The 21,365-nt window shown below is 39.9% G+C and overlaps 1 protein-coding gene across 1 annotated transcript; it reads right to left on the bottom strand.

The window, feature by feature from the left end:
* Window positions 1-4,347: 4,347 nt before the first annotated feature.
* On the bottom strand, window positions 4,348-20,648 carry LOC147334294 (alpha-2,8-sialyltransferase 8F-like). The gene is made up of 7 exons (XM_086286580.1): window positions 20,386-20,648; window positions 11,474-11,545; window positions 11,017-11,091; window positions 7,033-7,174; window positions 6,654-6,766; window positions 6,480-6,572; window positions 4,348-6,400 (listed from the first exon to the last, which is right to left on the bottom strand). Exons 1-7 carry the CDS (start codon window positions 20,469-20,471, stop codon window positions 5,923-5,925), a joined length of 1,059 nt encoding a protein of 352 aa, XP_086142706.1. The 5' UTR covers window positions 20,472-20,648; the 3' UTR covers window positions 4,348-5,922.
* Between the last annotated feature and the right edge of the window lie 717 nt (window positions 20,649-21,365).

The following is a 21,365-nucleotide window of genomic DNA, read 5'->3' as shown; positions in this document are numbered from 1 at the left end:
CATTGTTTTTACTAAAATTCAACATTTTCCGATGAAAATTTGGCTACTTTTTTTTTTCTTTACTGTAACACGCACCTCAATGCCATTTTTAGGATATTCTTGGTGATCACATTTTTTTCATATTTATGCTTTTGGCACTGAGGGTATCTAATACGCATGTTGTCACTGTGTTTGTACTACCAGCTGTGAGGGCTCTGCTTTTGCTTTGAGCAGTCTGTTTTTATTTTGTCTCGTGAGTGTGTGTGTTTTTCAAACGAGATCCTCGTCAGTTTGATTTTGTTACCACAAACTTTGTGTGAAGTTCACAACAGAGGTAAAGAGATTTAAACACCCCAGTTTAAGGAGGCAGGCAGGGGTTGAACCACCTGCACAGGACAGGTGAAGCAGAGAGTGTCGGGGGGAGATGTGCAACAGAAGCAGAGGGAACATTTTACAAGATGATAAATGGCACATTTAGGTGATTAAGGATTTGTTGACAAGATTAAAAGACACGTCCGTCAGAGTTCAACAACATTACAGTTTGATTAAATGAAAAAGTTTTTAGACTACACAAGGTTCATTTTCTCCTCTGATAGTAAGCATATTAAACATGTCAAGAAAGAATGAGTATAAAGAAAATAGTAAATGTGTGTCTAATTAAACTCTTCCTGTGAGCCTTACATCATCCTTTAATATGTTTGGTGTTACAAACTTGAAGAAGCACGGAAAAGATCATCAGACATTAATCTAATCAGTTTGCAGCCTTCATTCATATTGAAAAGTTGAAATCTTCCCTGCTAGACCCAAGTGCAGCGTTTAACACCGTCGGCCAGAACATTTTATTACAGCTATTATTAAATGGAGAGTCCTCTTCACACACTGAGGTTAATTATGAAGCTCCACAGGCTTCTGTGCAAAGACCAGTTCTGTTTACATTATACGTGCTTTAGAAGACATAGCATACCACAGGTCAGCTCAGCAACATTTCGACTTTGGCTTGTTTTTTCTGGTTAACGTTAATTACGTAATTTAGAATTAAAGTTTAGTGTTTTTAGCATTTAGGATGGCGAGTAACTCAAGTGCTGTAAACATTTCATGAAACCTCATCAAAAGTTATCTGAGTTGGAAGGGTGGCTGTTAATAAGCCATTCTTAAGGAACAGAGAAAAATAAGGCTGAGGTGTGCCAAATTACACAAGAAATTGACTGGAAAAAGAAATCAGCTGTAATATGTCTTATGGAGTAATGAATCCAAATTTGAAATATGCACGGAAGAGGTCCGAAGAGAGATACAACAGTGAATGTCTATAGCCGTCTTTAACACAGCGTGGATACTCTACCGTGCTTTGAGGCTGGATTTCAGCCAGTGTTGTTGGAGCTCTTATCCAAATTAATCAAATTATGAATGTAGAAAAGTTCCACCAGATTTTGATCGACCATGTAATACCACGTAGTGTCTGATTGGCAGCAACTTCATTTTTCAGTGCGACAATGATCGCAAACATACTGCCAATGTAGTCAAAGTATGCCTGGATGAAACAACGCATCAGTCATGGATTGATCTCTCCAGGGTTCGAACCTCAAGATGATCGAAGCGGTGTGGGATCATCTTGACAGAAAACAAAACAAAAGGCAGCCAGCATCCAAAGAAGAGTCTCGGATGTCTTTCAAGAAGCCTGCAGAACTAAGAAATTACAAGAAAGCTTACCTATTAGAGTTTAAGCTGTGTTGAAGAATGAAAGGCAGCTTTAACTGGACAAAAGGGGAAAAAAATCCCACATTGACAGCTAACTCAAGAGACAAAAAGCATTAGAACTCAAGTCATTACCTTACTTAAGGATAAATAAGTTAATTAATTACATTAATGCATAAGCAGAAAATAACCTACAGTAACTGCTTTGCGATATGGAAGTGCAAAAGACAACTGAAAGGGAGGATAGTTTCTATATATGTGGTTTCTATTAAGGGACAGAGGAACGATAAGAAATCAAGGACAAGGAGTGTGGTGTAGATAAGTGAGGAAATCCGATCATTACTACAAATTTAGTTGAAATTTAAATATTTTAACTATGGTGCCTCCTGTGAGGGCTGTCTGTTTTCCACATTCTGCAACGGTAAAATACGACTTTGAGGCGGATATTTCTTTTACCAAATGGACAATTGCTGTTGACAAAACTTGACTCTGAGAAAAAAACTCTTTCCCACAGAGGGGAATAAACTTATTCGAATATGAGCTTTTTTCCACTAAGACTTGTTTTATGGGGAGATGTACGAAATTATTTACCGGGTTACAAGCAATGATAATATCGGATGTTGACTCCTCAGCGTCATCATTTTCTATCTATTGAGAAATCCCATTGTAAAAGTAATGAAGAAAAAAACTATTCTGCCGTCTCACTCCTCCTTGACCCGCGGGGTGGGTGTGTGTGTGTGTGTGTGTGTGTGTGTGTGTGTGTGTGTGTGTGTGTGTGTGTGTGTGTGTGGGTGTGTGTGAAACAAGATCGCCTGTCGCTGGTTTGTTTTTCAGTCTCTCAAAAGGAAAAGTAGTTTTTTACACATAGGCAGCCTGTAGGTTACAAGCGGATAGAAAGTTCTTCTTTTCATCACAAGCTATGGTGTATCTTAAAGGTTTTTTTTTACAGCGTCTGTATTATAGGAAAATAAAATACTATTGAAATCTCTACAGGAAGTCACTCTTTATTCCCATTACAAACGCCGGTGCAGCTTAAGAAAGTAAAATTACATCCGCTCTGTCTCTCTATACATCACAGAATCAGCTGCTGCATCACCGCTGTGCTTAGGGAACATGACGCAACAGGTCTGAAAATGACTAGACACTTCCGGAGTATTTCCGGTAGGGTCATAAGGTCCGGATCGATGCCTTCCATAGTAAATATGCTGTATTTGAATATGTCATATTCAAAACCTTCTTCTTTGGGAGAGCAGATCTCATCGGACACAGGACCGCTGCGGGGCTGCAGAAGGAAATCCATCTTGTGTCTGTGCCTTAGAAATTGTGACGGACTCCTCTCTCTGCTTTTTTATTCCCCTCCAACAGATGGCGCTCTTCCGGAGGTTTCCCCCTCTCTAAAAACTTTTTTTCCCAACAACAGATGACGCGCTTCCGGAGGTTTTCCCCCTCCCTCTAAAAACTTTTTTTCCCAACAACAGATGACGCGCTTCCGGGTTCACCCCTCCTTTCTCGGGGTGCAATTCGACACGGTTAGCAACAGATGGCGCGCTTCCGGGGTCCGCCCCCCTTTCTCAGGATATAATTCGTCACGCGGGGGGTTTCCCACCCCCCTTTCTCCGGATACGATTCGTCACGCGGGGGTTTCCCACGGAGGGGAGGGGCGGGAGGTCAAAAGGTCGTGATTAGGGCCATCAATCACTTCGGATCAAATTTTGTCATAAGCTGTATGGGAATAACTCTCTCACTGTCTAGCTTGTTCTGTGCGCTCCTCAGCTGCTTTAACCCACATTTCCACATGTTGCATAAATCCACAAATACGACTAGCATTAGGTTCATACCAAGAACTTTGGTCCTTTTCAAATTCTTCCTCATGCATTAATACTCTCAAACTATCATTCATCTTACACAGTTCTCCAAATGAATCTTGGTAGTCTAAACGCAATTTCTGCTTAACAGCATTCACGTTAGCATCATCTTCCATTAGCCGTTCGAGCTGATTAGCTTGGCTAGTTAGGTGGCCTAGCTTAGCCTTTCTAGACTGGGTCAACCTGTGCAGCTTTTCCTCGACAGCCTTTTCTGTCATTTTTGGTTCTCTTTTTCCACACACTAGTTCTTCATCACTCTCATGCATTATGACAAATTTCCACAGTAGCAAAGCTTGTTTTCACTGCTTACCGTGATTCTTCCTCCAAGTAGGCTATTGCCTTCAATCCACAGTGCACGGCGTTGCTAAACATGATCCTTTTCAGTATTCCTTTTCCCAAAAAAGGAGCAAGAAGGTTTTCTGACTAAATGTAGGGTAATTTCCAATAAACCAAGTTCAAAAAAGGGGAGTCTATGGCTGACGCGTGTTCCTGGTTTCCAAAAGAAATGCTTCCAGTTGCATTATGGTTTGAAGACTGTTTTATTTATTACAAACTGAGGATGTAACAATGAACTCCTTCCAAAAAAAAAGGCATGAAAATTCCAAAAAATAGCAGTTATCCAATACTAGCTGTGTACACGGTCAGAAAACCGTGAGACTCCTAACCTCTCTGTCCATGCTCCTCCCCTTCCCTCTCACACAGGGTTTCATGCTACTACTGCACTTATGTAATGAATCTATGAATAATAAAACAAACATGAACTCAATCGTAAATAAAATATAAAGCAGACGTCTGGCGCTTACATCGAGGCTGAGATCTGGGCCTCCGATACTGTTTCTAATGATCATGTTCTACCTTCAGTTTGTGTAAATTTGAAATCATGGTCTTTTGTTTCTTCTAAAACATTTCAGGATGGGGTGTTGGTTGGGAGTACTACTGACATAGTAAGCTCACAGTCTGCACCACCACTGGCAGCCACAGCTCTTTTAAACACTATGTTAGCTGCACCTCCCTTCATAGGTGACTCAGAGCCTCTGTCTAAGTCAGCTTCTGGTGGGGGTCTAGCTGGGGAATGCAGGACTGACCTGCCAAATATCAGGCCGAGCTCCGTGATTCCTGTCAGTCAGAGCATAATGAGGCTTCAATCCCCTCTGACAGCGTCGTTTTTGAGTTGTTTGTGACTAATGTGGTCACTGCTAGAGCTAATGGCTCTGTCAAACCCATCACAGAAGAGTTTATTCAGACTCTTGCCGTTAACCTAGTGCCAGCCTCCCCATCATAAGTAAGTGTAACTGCTTTATGTGTAACCACAGACTCTGATCAGGTTACATGTCCACCACATGACTGCAAAATGAACGTGAATGAGTCTTCTTTGACCAGTTGTGCCGAATTAATGGATGTCCAGGAACCAGCCATGAACAGATAAATCATGTGTCTATGAACAATTCTGTTATAAACGCAGCTCACGGGGCCAAACTGGCCCCTTTGGTGACTGAAACCCTGTCACAGGTGGAGACTGAAGAAATGTCACGTTGTCTTCCTGTGACAGAGAAAATGAACTGTACTGAGTACCTTGGGGGCCCAACTTTCAAACAGGGTTTTTCCATAAAAGTCAACTTGCTTGCTAGGAATGGTGAAACTTCCGCTAGAGATGATGCAGAGACTGTTACTGACTCTGGGCAATATTATGGGGTAGATACTGTCTGTGTGTCAAAGATTCATCAATGTAATTCTGGTGAGGGTGAGGCAGCCAATCTGTGTTTGTGTTTTTCTGCTTCTGAGTTAAAAGAACCAAAGACTGAGAATAAAGACTCTGAATTTATGTTTTTGGAGAACAACGAAAATACGAATTCGGGCGATGACAGACAGACCTCTGAAAGGAACACTCACCTAGTACTTGACTGCGGAGCGACTTTTTCTCAGGCTACAATGGACATTAATATTCTGGGTTCTAAACCAGACGGTGAACTAATGAATAATGTTTCCGGGGGCGATCAGTTGGGAAATGAATTGGGTGATGTTACATTAAGTTTTCCAGGGAGTCAGCAGCATCTTTCTTCGGCCAGAGTAACAGTTCAGCCCCCTGTTGAGCTTTCTATTTTGCCAGGGGTCTCCATAACTGCTCATCCTGCATCTGTTGCAGGGTACCCTCCTTCTAACGAGGAGTGTATCAACTTTATCATGACCATGCACTGCAAATGTTGTTAAAAAGAAACTTTAGCAAAAAAATTAATTTCTAACACATGAAATGGAACAATAATTAAAAGAAAGACTGTTGAAATAATAAGTAGTGTACATCTCTCTAATACATTTGGATTTGAGTGCAAATGTCTTGGCCTCTCAGTTGGATACTTGAACATATTCTTTTGTTATTGCAAAATTCAAACTAGACCTGATCTGATTTACAGTCTCCAAGGTGAAGCTTGAGCACGCCCTTATTATGCAGCTCCACCAAGTGGGAAAACTCTTTTGGCATTGCATGGACTTTCCTATTATAGGGTACATTATCATAGTAGTGGTTAGTCAGGGGAAAGAGTTTATCTGGGTGATTACTAAATGGCCAGAATCCATACAAATGCACCGTTTCGCAAAATTCCAGTGCCAGGGTAGTCATATATAATCCAGTGCTAGGCCGATGTTCCTTTAACCCCAGAGATTCCCAGAATTTGACCAGTCTTTCGAGATACCTAGGGTTTATGAAGATTGGTTGGATAGGGATATCCATGTCCTCAATGGCATACACAGCCCGCTCACACACTGGACGAGTAAAACCAAAGGAGAAGCAAGGAAAGAGAAGCAGGGAGTTGCCATACTGTTGGAGACTGTCTGCAAACGCCCCACGACGTCCCGTCAGTGACCCATACCTGCAAATTAACGCATGACTTAAAGCAACAAGACATAAACTAACAAGTCAGTTCAATGTCGGGTTCATTAATTGCTCACTTATGCATGAAGATGCTTGGGTTTGCTGTCACAAGGTTAGTCTTCCTGCCGACATCATTGTGAAATTCATTTTCCAGAGGAGGAAGGTTGCACCTGAAATAACATGAAATATTACTTTCAGAGAGAAGAGTCCTCATCACGATTTCCATTCCTTACAGTGAACATCTTTCTCACCTAATAACAAAATCAGCTGAATCAATCATTTTTCCACAGCCGCTGTTTGTTAGAATCCCACCGCTCCCAACAATTGAACAAGTGTCCCATCTCTTTTTTGAGAAAGGATTCTCCTGGAAGTGACATCAGCAGATTATAAATAACAAAGAGCAACATTTACAGTGCTTGTAACATACAGTGTGTGAAAGACAACTATTCATTGTATTTAGGAACTGATGTGATTTAATCCTTTAAGGATGATGACAAAACGTAGTCAAGTCATGTTTGAAAATTTGAAGAACAACAGAGGCATGAAACATGCAGCAAATTTTGTCTTCATACTAGTTCATTCATAAACAACAAATTACAAGACCGGTTCCTGTGTTTAGGAATAACATACTTTTATAAAGATTTTGAAAAGCTCCGGGGTCACAGAGATGACACTCCTGTCCTTGTCACAAACAATCTTAGATCCCACTGGAGTGTTTTCCTGAGTGACGATGCCATTGTTGGATCCATTGCAATTGATGCTCAGCTGTAATCTTGATAAATTAAAAACAAATGAAAAACAAATAAAAGAAAGCATAAAAAGTTAAATTAGTTTTGGTGTTGAAATGAAAGATTTGCAAGACAGTAAAAACTTAAGGCGTGGAAAAATCAGAGACAGATAAAGTTCACAACAGTCCATAACAGTGATTTTATGAGAAACCAAACGCAGACAAAAGGAGACAAAACTGAGATTAAGTCAGAGTATTTTTTATTAAGGCATATTTACAAAACTAGGAAAAACAAAGATAACAAAACTAAACTGAGGAACATTTAAATTAGGTATTTAAATAAATAAACAAACCCCTGAAGGGTAGGAAGAAACCTTGCTATATCGTGGAAACAAGAAAACACGAGGAGGTAGTCACTGGAGGAAAACTGGAGGAACACAGGAGGAAATGAAGCTGAAAATATTTTTCAACTTATCTTTGCTAACAGCATGACTCAGATATTCTAGGATCTGTATATAATAGTTCCAGCCAATTCAAGAAGTCAAGACAGATTCCTTAAATTTAGGCAGTCCTTCAAAGTAGCAAATGATCCTAATGTCTCTGATCAGGGTAAACAAATGATGCCCTCTGGAAAGTGAGAGCTCTCTTAAATGTGACAAGACGGACTCAGTCTGCCGAGACCATGGAGGAATGACTGTCTTCAGTACAGTTATTATTAACATCGCTTGTTACATCCTGTTTATGACAGTTAAAATAAATAACATTCATATAAGAGATAAAATTGTCTTGTGTAAACTGTATGTGGTGTTAAATAGGCCTATACAAGTGTACTTTAATATCGGTCATAAGGGTGGTACTTTAAGAGACATATATTTTATGAGGTGCTCTGAGGAGCTTGGAAAGGAAAGCGTCTGGACTTCTTTAAGTTGCTTGAAGACGTTTCACCTGTCATCCGAGAAGCTTCTTTAATTTAAGTTCAAATGGTGGAGAGTCCCAGATTTAAGCCCTATGGTAGTGAACCCCCAAAAGGGACAATAGACCCCCTATTGATTCTCTACCCAATCACACGAGTCAAGGTGTGAAAACAGGTGTAGGCCACGATTAGCCAAGGTTTCTTAGGGGACACTCCCATGGGCAGGGCTCTAGACTAACTTTTTGCCATGGTTGCACTGGTGCGTACCCAAATTTTTTAATTGCATTACTTAACACCGCAGTTTTACATGTTCACGTTTTTTTGATTTGTAAATGATTAACTAACAACCTTTCAAAATGATTAACTTGACACCCCCTTTGTTGCCCAAATTAACAGCAGCTCCATCAGCCCCCATAGCAATGATTTTATCCAACCAGTTACTGCACTGGTCCCCAAGAGCAGCAAATGCTTTCTTTGAGGCAGCATAAATTCCTAAACAAATAAAAAAAAAATACCATTTACTTATCAGATCAAGAGTTTACAATGCAGTCTTTTTCAGTTTGAGTTTCTATATTCATGTATTATTGCTATGTTTAATTTTCAATGATAAGAATATGCTAGATATGGTTAATTCAGTAACAATCATATACATAGGCTACGTGACATGACATGGCTTACCTTGGGCATGGGCATGCTGGACCTCAATGTGTCCAATCAGTATATTCCCTGGTCTTCCTTTTTGCAAGATACGAGTGTACACAATGACACATTCTTTTGTGGCGATGTCTGTGTCTCCATCGATCAGGAAGGCCATGTATGTACTGTTCGCAATTTCCACTGACGTCTTTTTTTTCAGTGTGTCAGCGATTACGCCTAGAAACTGGGCGCACGCAACATCATTGCTGTATGTGGGGTTTATGTCCAAGCCATTTTTCTTGTGAAGAGTTATTTCTGACTTGAACTTAGTAAACGGAACTTCTTCTTTTGCAATATTGTAGGCGATGTTAAACTTAATGATCATCTCGGCTTCCTCAGATGACCTCTTTACTCCTGCCTGCCGCTGAAAGGCAGTGGGGAGCGGGGACATTTTGGCAGCGCATTTATCGCGGCATATAATGCTGTATGCTTTTTCAGCGTTTCAATTCGAAACGTATTAGCACCAGTGACAAATGCAGTGTTGCCGGCCTAGCTGGCCTATTTGCTTTTCATTTTACCACTCATCCAAGTGACTTCTTCATTCTCAGCTGACTGCAGGTTTCCTCAAACTTAAACAGTACCTTTGCATAAATATCAAAACACTTTAATGATTGTTATGATCCAATAGACCATAGATGGCCCGCAGCCTAATTACATTTGGCCCACGAAGCCATACCAAATTACTATTAGAGCTGGCCTACTGGTATTATACAGCTAATATATATATTGTTTAGTATTAAGCTTTGCTTGTTCCATATTCAGTTTTCCAGCAAAACTTATTTGAGTCCATAAGAAAAGATTCATTCTTATATCTGGAGGAAGAATTTTTTTTTTCAATAAATATTAATGTTAGCCCGCGACTTTGTTCCAGTTTTGAATTTCGGCCCACTGTGTATTTGAGTTTGACACCCCTGCAATAGACCAAAGGCATTAGAATCATTCACACGGAGCTCTGGAATGGCTGAAATCACACCATTATAAAAGTCTCAAAGAGTTACCCTTAGATCCAGCTGGAATTTATTTTTATGCTTAAGGCTATTATGTCAAAATTAACATCACACGTTTGTTTTATCCTTTACCACACACAGTTATGTATTGTAGACTAGTAAGAAGTGTTGGAAGTAGTCTATAACACTGACAACAACAGGCACAGACAGAAGCTCCTTCTGTGAGGAATTTGAGGGGGATGAGGCCCATAAAGAAGCTCTCTTCCCCACTTTCCTTTTCCTTCCCCCCTCCCTATCTCTGTATGCAGGCCTGACCAGAGTGCAAGAGGTGGTTGCTATGGTAATGGGATTTTTTTTTCTTGAAAAAGGCTCATGTCTATATAAGGAGACGTATAGAGAGAGGTACAAGAAACCTGAGCAGATATCAGACCTAAGGCCACCCTCAGTTGTTTCAACCAAGCATGTTAAGATTCTGTTTAAAGGCGTACACTGCCTGGTGTGGTGCTCTTTGTTCATTTGGGTCTCCTGAGTGAGCACAGACAAGGCAGCCGTTTTAACCTTGAACCTTGAATTGCTTAATAAATGTAATAAAATGTACTTATTTGTCTTCTTCCTCAAAAACCCAACAATTTTGTAAAACCTTGGGCCCGCTCTTGTCTGTCAGATGACGATTATTTTGTCCTCACTAAGCGACACGACCGCCTTCCTCTCCTCCATGGATGCTGGAACATTTGCATTGCTGAAGAGGCCAAAACCATCATTCGCAGTTGCGTCCACATCCACAGTGTTGGTTCAGGTTTCTGAATCTGTGGCTGCGATCAGCTCCACTAGTGGAATTTGTCTCTACATCACAGCAAAGTTCAACATTTTTGCAAGAGAATTTTCTCTACTTGATTTAGTTGCCTCTCAGACAATTTTTCCACCCACTTGTACACATCCTGAGTGTGAGTCTGCTAAACAAGTAAACCAAACCTTTATTTCTTTCTGGCTGGTCTTAGACTTTTAATTGTGGGCTGGTCAAAGGTCCCCTTTTCACGTGTCTTCTTAACTAAAACTAGTTTAAGCATATTGACGGGAAAATTTGTTTAGCCGTTTCGTTTAGCAAATGGCTCTTAGCCTTGACTGAAGAGCTTGTTTAAAGACCTTTAGGAGTAATCCTGCCTCATCTGCATTTGAGGATAAATAGCAGCTGTTTCCTGTAGTCTGCCATCTTCCATGCTCGTACTCACATACTAGCTTCAGGCAGTTTTTATTTATTTATTATTAACCAGAAATTCACATAAAAATAAAACTCAACCATCAATCAATAATATCAGGATGTTAAGTCTTACCTCAATCTGTGGTAATTCTCCTCATGCTTTTTCCACGTTGGATTGTAGAGCTTTTTCACTTCATCAATGACTTCCCTGTAATGCACAAGCATTCCAGTACATTTAGTAACCTTCCTGCACTGGGTGTCTGTGAAGGTTCTCAGTCATCCAGGTCATCGTAGTCTAAGGAGCTTGAAAAGAAAAGCGTCTGGACTTTTAAAATTTTCTTTAAGACGTTTCACCTCTCACCTGAGAAGCTTCTTCAGTTCAAAGAGCAAATGGTGGATGTGGTGGCAGTGTCCCCCAAGGGGGGTCATGTTGACCATGTTGACGTCTTCAAGAAAAATAAAGAAGTTCTGACACTTTTCTTTCCAAGCTCCTTAGACCTACTCCTTCCTGCAGGGGGCTTACATGACTTAATCTTGACATAAAAATTGTAATTTCTTAATGAACAAGTCATGGCAATGTTTGCTCTTACTTGCAGCCTTTACAAAGTTCAGAGGGCTTTGGGGCACTTCTTTGAGGATTTGGTCGGTGAAGCTCGACAAAACTGTGAGAAACAAATAAGAGATAAAATTATGACTCTTTCTTGACCCCTTCTTTGGTCTTGTTTTGTTTACATCTCACGGGAGGTAATTTGTGATTTTAACTCATTTATTAAATCTGATCCCTGTTCTTATGTATGTTAAATATTTAAGATATTATTAGAGGGGTCTATGAGTTGTTGGAAATTTAAAGATTACAAGTGTTACAGGAAAAATGATTCTATGTTTCTTTACCTTCTTTTAAATGTACAAAGATGCCTTTTGTCTGCCCTCTCCCTATGGTTAGATTAGTTTAGAATTATCTTTTTAGACTTTCCCAGCAAACACATCTTGTTTCTGGGACATATTGTTTTAGATTGTTTTATCTTCCCTAGCTCTCTGCTGACGAGACTAGCACCATATATGGAGTTGTTTTATTTTATCTGTTTATTATTTGTTATCCTGTTCTCACTGTCTCTGTGCTCTGTGCCTATAAAAATTACCAAGCCACTGTGCATGGTGTGAGTTGTTCTTAGCAGCTCACCCGTGTACACGTTTGATAAAGAAAGTAACTTTGTCTCATTGTGTCTTTATTTCTCCTGGGTTTTTTACAGAGTTTTCCCCCAACATTTCTTGGTCCTTCGGAGCCGGAGCGCCTCCATCGTGTCCCATCTCCGTGACCAGTCCACGTTGTTCGTCTGTCGACAGCTCACACACCAGGTGTGTGATAAAAGTCCAGGAGCGTTTAAATTCGGGTCTTGGCCAACGTCTTAGAAAGCGACCCACGGTGGTGGGACCCGATCGAGGTGGACCAGACCCGGCGACACTGACCAGGTAGATACAGACACACTGACACAATCTTGCGTAAAAGCGCATTTTGAATTCAGGGAATTTAAAATAGCGGAAGTAGCTCGTCGACTGGTAGCTCTGGGAGCTCGTCGACTGGTAGCGTAGCTCGTCGACTGGTAGCTCTGGGAGCTCGTCGACTGGTAGCTTTGGAGCTCTGGGTAGCTCCCCCAGCTGGGTCTAGACTGGGTCTAGGGAGTAAGTAGCTCTGGGAGCTCCCCTTATCATAAGGGTTCCGGTCGCGCGCGCGTCGAAGCTGTGAATGTGTGTGTGTGTATTGTTTTAATTAACGGAGCAAGCTGAATTTTCACGGTCCAATAAGAGACTGAGCTGCTCCTACTGTGTTTTTCTTTTACTGCTATTCACTGACGTGCTGGTGAGTTGAGAGAACGGTCGAGTTCCGTCTCGTAAAGTTCACACCGCTTTTGGAAATAGTCCGAAAGTAGAAGGGCGTGTGAGCAACCACTCTCGTCTCTAATACCAGCGAAGGTGATAGCAGCTGTATTGTGTATATATTACTTAAACAAAAATAAGTAAATACATAAATAAGATGGGTAATCAAGCAAGTGAAATTAAAACTCACTCCTGCTGACGAGCAGTGGTGAGAAAAGAAAAGTCCAGACGCCGGACAAAACAGTGTCTGTAAATTGAGAGATTTAAGAAAACAAAATATAAACAGTCAGAAGAACAGAACTCAACTGCCAGTTTAGTAAAACCAGAAGACGAGACACTGTGCAGTTCCCACAACCCTTTTAGAAAGCCATCACTCACTCCTGCAGCCGCATCTGCAGCACCACCCATATCAGGAAGAACTTAATAATCCCTTATTAAGTGAAAACTAGAGATCAAAGTAGTTTGAAGTAGTTTAAAAGGGTTGAAAACAGACCCCACTGAGTAGATATAAATATACAAAGTACGAAATAAAGATGAACAAAGGGAAAGTTACAGTAGAAATTATCTTTAGAGTATTTGAAATTAATAATAGCAAGGATAACAACCTGTAAAGTGATATTAACAATGAAACACAGTTGGCATGATGACCATGCCCAGCATGTATAAAATGAATATAAAGCAAAAAATTCACACGAAAATATTTTAATAAAATAAATAAGGTATATTAAGACTGTGTCATTGTTCAGCCAAGGACAGTGTGTGAAAAGGTAACTGTCTCCACCTTGGGAAAAGGATGATTCTGCAGGTCATCTGAAGCCCTTGATGGATACAAAATAAAATATAAATAATATATTATAATAGACCTGCCTGGTCCGCCATGCAACAGGGAGAACAAATGTGACCGCAGATTGGATGAATTCTAAATTATCTGTTTGCTGAATAAGATGATCCTAACTAACAAATTGGCTCAGGAGTAGTATAGTGGTACACACTGATAAAATATTATAATATGCTATTGCTGTTATATAAGACAAAGGGTATAATATGAACAATGACATAATATTAATATGAAGAGGCACCTTAATCGGTTATGATGTGAGGTGGATAACTGTTAAGCAGTAGTCTGCATCAAGCTTAAGGTTTGCTGAAACTCAGTGTAATGACATGTGAGATGAAGACAATACGGAGAATAACTAAACTAATGAAGTGCATAGAGGCACTTGACCAGCTTGAAACCTATCATCCTAGAATGACACATTGCTGAGATATAGAGCACACCTATAATAACAACCAATAAGCAAAACCCTGTAGACAACAGCTACAACTACAGGATTGAGAAGCTGAATTAAATATGTAGACACTGCTAAGTTGATGAGCATGTTCCACATTTTCTTTTCTTTTTATTTATTTGTTTCTTTTAGAGCAGAAGCTGCTGTAACACACCCAAAGAAAGACTCTAGGTCTGACCAACCGTCTCAGTCATGGGCAAAAAGATGTCAGTCAATAAAATTCTAAAAGATAATTTATTGACGAAAAATATATCAAGAGATAAAAGATAAAACAGTCCAGTGTCCCACTTAAGAATTGTATAAAAACACACAGTCCCAAGGCCAGAGCCAGCTATGCCACACAGCCAAGTTGCACTCCACATGTTGCCTTTAACAGGGTTAGAAGTTGTCCTTGGAGACCCACCACCCTGCAAGCATATAGTCAGTGGTCACTCAAGCCTCTGCAACTCTGCTGCCTTTAGGCTGTGGCATATAATAGGCCCTGGCCTGCACAGAGAGACAAAACGACACACTTAATATAAAATTCATAGGGCAAAACCCATCCATCCCAAACATATCTGATTTCATCACATTACATACCTGCACAGAGAGACAAAACAACACAGCAGTGTTTGTAGTGTGGGCTATAAGTAGACCAGTGTATCAGTGCAATCAAGTACACCTGCCTCTAATTAGTCCAACCCCATTCCAGCCATTGGCTCACCAAAAATGTGACAACCACAAAACCACTCCCAACCCAGTGAAACTTCACACAATAATATGGAGCTGAATTAACACAGGCACATTAGTCTAGTATGTTACAAGCTGCATGCTATTACAAGCCAACATATGCAGACTTCTGCCTTGTTCGGGTGGCAGCATTTTTCTTTTTTCTTTTGTGTCCTGACACGTTTATGTTTTTTGTTTTTGTTTGATTATTTTGTTGGTTTTGGAAACGAATTTAAACGAACTTGTGACAATACTTGAGAATCACAGTGACACATAGTGATTAGGCATATGATTGAAAAATGCCTAGGTTTAGAGCTGTGAGCTATGAGCTGTGAGCAATGCACAGTTAAATATATATATTTGTATAAATGGGAAACAACCCTAACTTGAAAGTTTGAAATGTGTGAGATCCATGAATTGTTTGAAGAACTAGAAATTATCTAAAAATGCCTTAAGTGAAAATGTAGAGTTGCATCTATTCTCCCAAACAAAAAAAAAAAAAAAAAAAAAAAAAAAAAAAGAGGAGAAGAAGCATTCTGTAACTTAAAAATAAGGCTGACTGTTGACAACAGACTAAAACACTAATCCGCAGGTGGCTATCAGGAACAGAGAGGCGAGCAAAGTCACAAACACCAAGGCTGCAGACAGCCACGCAGAAACAGCAGATAACATAGAGACAACACCTGCTAGAACCGTGGAGAGGAAGGTCACTTCCGACGAGATTGTAGGAGTAGAGGACAAATTAGTTGTAAAGTCAGCTTCAGGCCACACAACTGTACAAAAATTAACTGCCCCTTTAGAACTAGTACATACAGCAAGTGGCCGCAGGTGCTTTATTAAATGCATATATGACCCGTCGTGTCCAGTAAATTTGCTAGGTAGAGACGCTCTGACAAAACTTAAGATAGCAGTCATGCCATTCTTTTCTGGTATTACACCTGAGTGCCAGAAACCGACCGAGTATCACAACATTCTGAGATTTAAACAAACTCCAGGCCCAGATCCACCTTATGATCAGCAAGTGTGGAAGCTAGGAGAACAGCATTTGACCTTACAGCACAGGCCGAAATTGTGTAGGTTACGCAGTAACCACAGATAGTAAAATAATAGAAGCAAAACCACTTTCTTCTTCATGTCCTGCACAGAGCGCTGAGCTGATAGCTGTGATACGCGAAAGCTAAATACACAAAGACAAACTAATAAACATACATACAGACAGCCAGTATGTTTTCTCTGCTGTGCATCATTTTGCAAAAAATTTGGCATAACAGAGGAATGATTACACCAACTGGCAAACCAGCATGCCAACCTCTTACAACGCCTACTGACTCTTTCATTACTACAGGCAACAATTTTGCTGACAGAGCAGCAAAACAGGCGGCACAAAAGACAAACATCACATTGATGGCAGTAAACACACATCAGATTCCACTGGATGTGTTGAAAAATGAACAAAAAGCAGCAAGCACAGCAGAGCAGGCAAAATGGCTAAAACACGGTGCAGTTCTGACAAACGATTTAATGATGTGTTATGGCAAGCCAGTGTTGCCGAAATCGCTCCACAAGATGGCGGCATTAGTGACTCATGGCTGTACGCATTTGTCATCGGGGGGAATGACCTGTATTGTCAACTCTCATTTTTACACTGTAAATTTTGAAACTTGTAAATTTTGAAACTTCAGCAAAACAATTTGTCAGAACGTGCATGACGTGTCAAAAATATAATGCTCAGGGTAACCTGCGACCACAAAGAGGCCGTTTTCCCACTCCACCTTATCCTTTTCACACAATTCATATGGATTTTATTGAACTAAGCGAATGTCAAGGGTCAAATACATATACACTTTCTGCCCACCAAGGAACGAGAGGAAGTGTATGGACTGTTCACTCAACGAAACCTGTGCCAGTAACGCAACACTGATGAGCCTCAACTGTCGCTCCAACTACAGCTACCGAATGATACTACAAACAAAGACTCATTACCAGACAGGATGTGCACGGACGGCACCCAGCAGTAAAGGAACCAGAGTTTCGCATCTGAGGAGGAGTGAAATTCTTACAGAGCTTGATCCCCGGCATTGGAGTTGCCGAGGTGCGGGATCACGTGGAAATCAACCGATATGCTCTGCTACGACACATCAACTTAACTAAGGCCCTGGGAACGGCCTTAGCAGGAGAACAGCAGGCCATCAGAACGATGGTGCTGCAGAACAGACTGACACTAGACCTGCTAACAGCATCACAAGGAGGAGTTTGCAAGCTGATCGGGGAAACATGTTGCACTTTTATCCCTGATGGATACGAAACTGGAGGAGACATTTATGAAGCTTTGCAGAATTTGACCGCTCTGCAAAAATATGTCACTGACCACACACCTGGAGCAGCTACAGCACAAGGCTGGCTGGACTGGCTGTTCGGCGGTTCATGGCTGGCTGCTGTAGCAAAGCCATTTTTCCTTCTAGGTCTCATCATGATAGCACTGCTCATATTAGTGTTGTGTGTGTTGCCATGCCTAAGAGTAATGATTTCAAAGATGATAACAACTACAATGACTGCTTATGTTGCCGTGCCTGAAGAAGACCAGCATCCCGTTGCAATTCTGTTAGAGGAGAACTTGTAATAACTGCTAATGAATGACGTGGTGATTAAAAATGACTTGTCAAGTGATCACGCACTGACTAAAACATTAGTAGGTTATGCAGGTTTTCATCCTTTTATTTTTTGAAGTTCTCATCCTTTTATTTTTTGAAGTTTTCATTTTAAATATGAAGTTTTCATCATTTTACATATAAAGTTTTCCATTTAAGGTTTGCATCATTTTAAATATAAGGTTTTCATCCTTGTATTTTTTGAAGTTTTCATTTTACATATTAGGTTTTCATCATTTTTAAATACAAAGTTTTCATTTTAGTTTTCATCCTTTTATTTTTTGTAGTTTTAGTTTTATTATTTTTTCTTGTTTATTCCACTTGTTATTTCATTTACTATGATTTTCATTTACTATGTTTTTCTTTTTATTATTTTCTTTTGTTTTATTCTTTAGACCAAATGACTGCCATTTCTGCTATGCTGACATTTTGAAAATTAAAAAATTGCTTAATAAATAACCTTCACAGACAATTGTTGTATACATTTAAAATAAGTTAAAACAGGAGGGAATGTTACAGGAAAAATGATTCTATGTTTCTTTACCTTCTTTTAAATGTACAAAGATGCCTTTTGTCTGCCCTCTCCCTATGGTTAGATTAGTTTAGAATTATCTTTTTAGACTTTCCCAGCAAACACATCTTGTTTCTGGGACATATTGTTTTAGATTGTTTTATCTTCCCTAGCTCTCTGCTGACGAGACTAGCACCATATATGGAGTTGTTTTATTTTATCTGTTTATTATTTGTTATCCTGTTCTCACTGTCTCTGTGCTCTGTGCCTATAAAAATTACCAAGCCACTGTGCATGGTGTGAGTTGTTCTTAGCAGCTCACCCGTGTACACGTTTGATAAAGAAAGTAACTTTGTCTCATTGTGTCTTTATTTCTCCTGGGTTTTTTACAGAGTTTTCCCCCAACAACAAGTAATGCCGTAATTCACTTGAGAGATGTTTGTATCAGATATTGTATCTATACACAATGAGGTTTTTGTTTGTTTGTTTGTTTTGTTTTGTTTTTTAATAGTCTTAAATGTCAACTCGAATATACCAACTGTGTTATTGGCAGCTGCTGTGCTATAAAGCACAGACAGTTTGGTGCAGGCTAAACAGAATAGAATAGAATAGAATAGAATAGAATAGAATAGAATAGAATAGAATAGAATAATCCTTTAATTGTCCCCACAAGGGGAAATTTGGTTAGTCTGCAGTATTGTATTGAAGTTTACAGCATTGCTGTTGTTGTTGAACAGTTGCAGAAGAGCTTTAGTGTTTACAGTCATAGTTCAGTCACATCAGTGGTGCCAGAGATCAGTTTCAATTTAAGATGATGAGGGTGTTTAAAAATCAGTGAGTCAGTGTAAAAGTCAGAGCTCAAATGTGACATGATATTTGGTTACAAGCTAGAGTGTGATATTAACCATCGCTAGATACCAATAGAATTCCCTAAATGCTGTCACTGCAAACAAAAGGAATTGAAGTTTTAAGTATAGTTTTAATGATAAAAGAATTAACCTTATTGGAACTTGAAGAAGCGGTCCAGAGTACGTTATTTACTAATATTAAGATATTTAGAATCCCCATTTAGCATTCCTATATGGCTATATATAATCAATATCAACAGTGACAGTAAGAAACACGTATAGTATATCTGCATATAGTAAACGGAATATGTTTCTGGTAACATTTGTGTGTAAACGTGTGCGATTGTGCCTGTAAGGACACATAAATACAGGGTAACAAAACACAGTTTGCATCTAATCAGATGTGCAAGAGCAGTAAGTGCAATACGAGCAGATTATATAAGGATAAGGATAGTATAAAAGGCGGGAATAGCTATGAACAGATTATGTACAAGTAAGTTAAGTATACACAAATAAGTATTCAGATGTTTATATTGCTATGCAGAGACCAAATATACAGATGTGATGTTGTATACAAATGTATAGATGATCTATACTGTTATACAGATGGGATACACAGATATACAGATGTACTGTGAACCAACATGTAGAAAGTACCATACAAAGATATGTGGTGTGCTGGGAGTGCTAAATGGAATCTCCCATCATCCCCCTGGGACATTGTGTTTACTCTGTTATGGTTTTGTAGCTGTTATAGGTCGTTTCTACCAATAGTGCAGTGTTGATTTGATTTACAGTTGTTGCGGTGGTAAAAAAGATTTGTTACACAATAAGTGAAGGCATGTGCAGGGTTACTGACCCCATTGGAAGCGCAGTGTTGGTTGTTTTTTTTTTTATGTGCTGAATGAAAGAAGGTCCTCTATGTCTCGCTTGAGCTACAGCAACATCTGAAGGTTCAGTACCTCTTTGTGGATTCCCCACTTTGTGGTTTCTCAGCTCTTTACAACACCATACTATATATGAGTTTGTATTTCACTTTACATTTTACGTCTGCCTTTCTTTCAAAATGAATTCTAACTAAAAAAAAAAAGTATTGTCAAAAGAAATTAAGTGCAGCCAAGTTAATTAGAAATATACTTTTGTGTAATACTACGTAATATACAAGTTATTCATGTCCAGTTATTTACAAATCAGTACCAATAATGTTGTGTAGTCAGAGTAAACCGGTCATGTGACTCTAACTTTATTTTCACTGCACAACAAAACTCGTATCAAAAGAACAATGCAAACAAAACAAACATACCAAATACTATGTTATTTCCTTAGAAGGAAATACAGAGTGAGAGCTGAGGTTTGTGGTTACGTGTGAAAGAATGAATGACAAAGACATGAAGACATGTACTTCAGCTTTTACCAGAGTATTTTTTAACAAACATGAAATGTGTATTTCTACTTAAATTAAGCATGTTTGTATTTCTGCAACCTCAGGCTTATATTAGCATTTTACACAGCTTCCCAACTGTTGGGAAGCGTTTATCACAGTGCCATAAGCTACTTTTGATCAGAATACTTTGTTTCGTGACCTCTTGCTTTTATCTGTAAAATACAAAAGTACTCACTCACCTGTCCTCAAACGCGTACCAGGTAAGAGTGGTCAGCAGACTCCCCAAACAGAGAAAATTGATCACAATCGAGAGGTTTTTCCTCATGTCGCTCTAGTGCTTCACCTTTCTTAACACTTCGCTTTAACTCAGCTTTTTTTATGTACTTTTACCTCATATGTTGATACGGTTATCTGCCCGGTATTAAATCCGGTTCTTTTATATTCTTTACGGCCAAAAAGACAAAAGTGCTCAAAGTGGTCAAACTCAAAAAATGATCTTTAATTTTACATATTGCGGAATATGGAGACCCAGCAGACACACAGACACGTCAGCCAAAATCTGAAGCACAAACAGGAAGCCTAGTTGTATTTATATACTCCCTCTAGTCGTCACACCAGGTGAGGTGGTGAGTGACAGGAGAATGGTGGCTAAGCTGTCATCCTTGTTGGACAACATTTCCCACCCCATGCATGAGACTCTGACAGCACTGAGCAGCTCCTTCAATGGGAGACTGCGGCACATTGCACTAGAGATTGGCATACTTGGCAAACCACGATGTCATGTTCTGTGTGAGGATGCTCTCCACAGCGCCTGTATAGAAAATCCTGAGGATCTTTGGAGAGACCCTGAACTTCCTCAGTTATCGTAGGTGGTACAGGCGCTGCCTAGCCTTTTTGGTCTGGACCTAAATGTGGGCAGCCCATGTCAGGTCTGAGGAGATGTGAACACCAAGATACTTGAAGGACTGCACCCTCTCCACTGGAGCTCCATTGATGATAGTGGGCTTGTAGTCTCTGTGCTGACTCCTTCTGAAGTCCACCACCAGCTCTTTCGTCTTGCCGACGTTCAGCTGGAGGTGGTTCTCCTGGCACCATGATGCCAGATTCTTCTCTTCATCCATGTAGGCCGCCTCATCGTTGTTGGAGATGGCACCCAACACTAGGGCTGGGCCATATTATACCGTTCACGGTAATACCGGTATAATGTTAGGCAACGATA

This window comes from Aulonocara sp. 'chitande type north' Nkhata Bay, linkage group LG3, assembly GCF_057382095.1.
Source record: "Aulonocara sp. 'chitande type north' Nkhata Bay isolate Kocher_YH1m ecotype deep benthic linkage group LG3, A_spYH_male_GT1.1, whole genome shotgun sequence".
Classification (NCBI taxonomy): domain Eukaryota; kingdom Metazoa; phylum Chordata; class Actinopteri; order Cichliformes; family Cichlidae; genus Aulonocara; species Aulonocara sp. 'chitande type north' Nkhata Bay.
The sequence above is the reverse complement of the archived record's forward strand: the minus strand, read 5'-3'. Positions and strand labels throughout refer to the sequence as shown.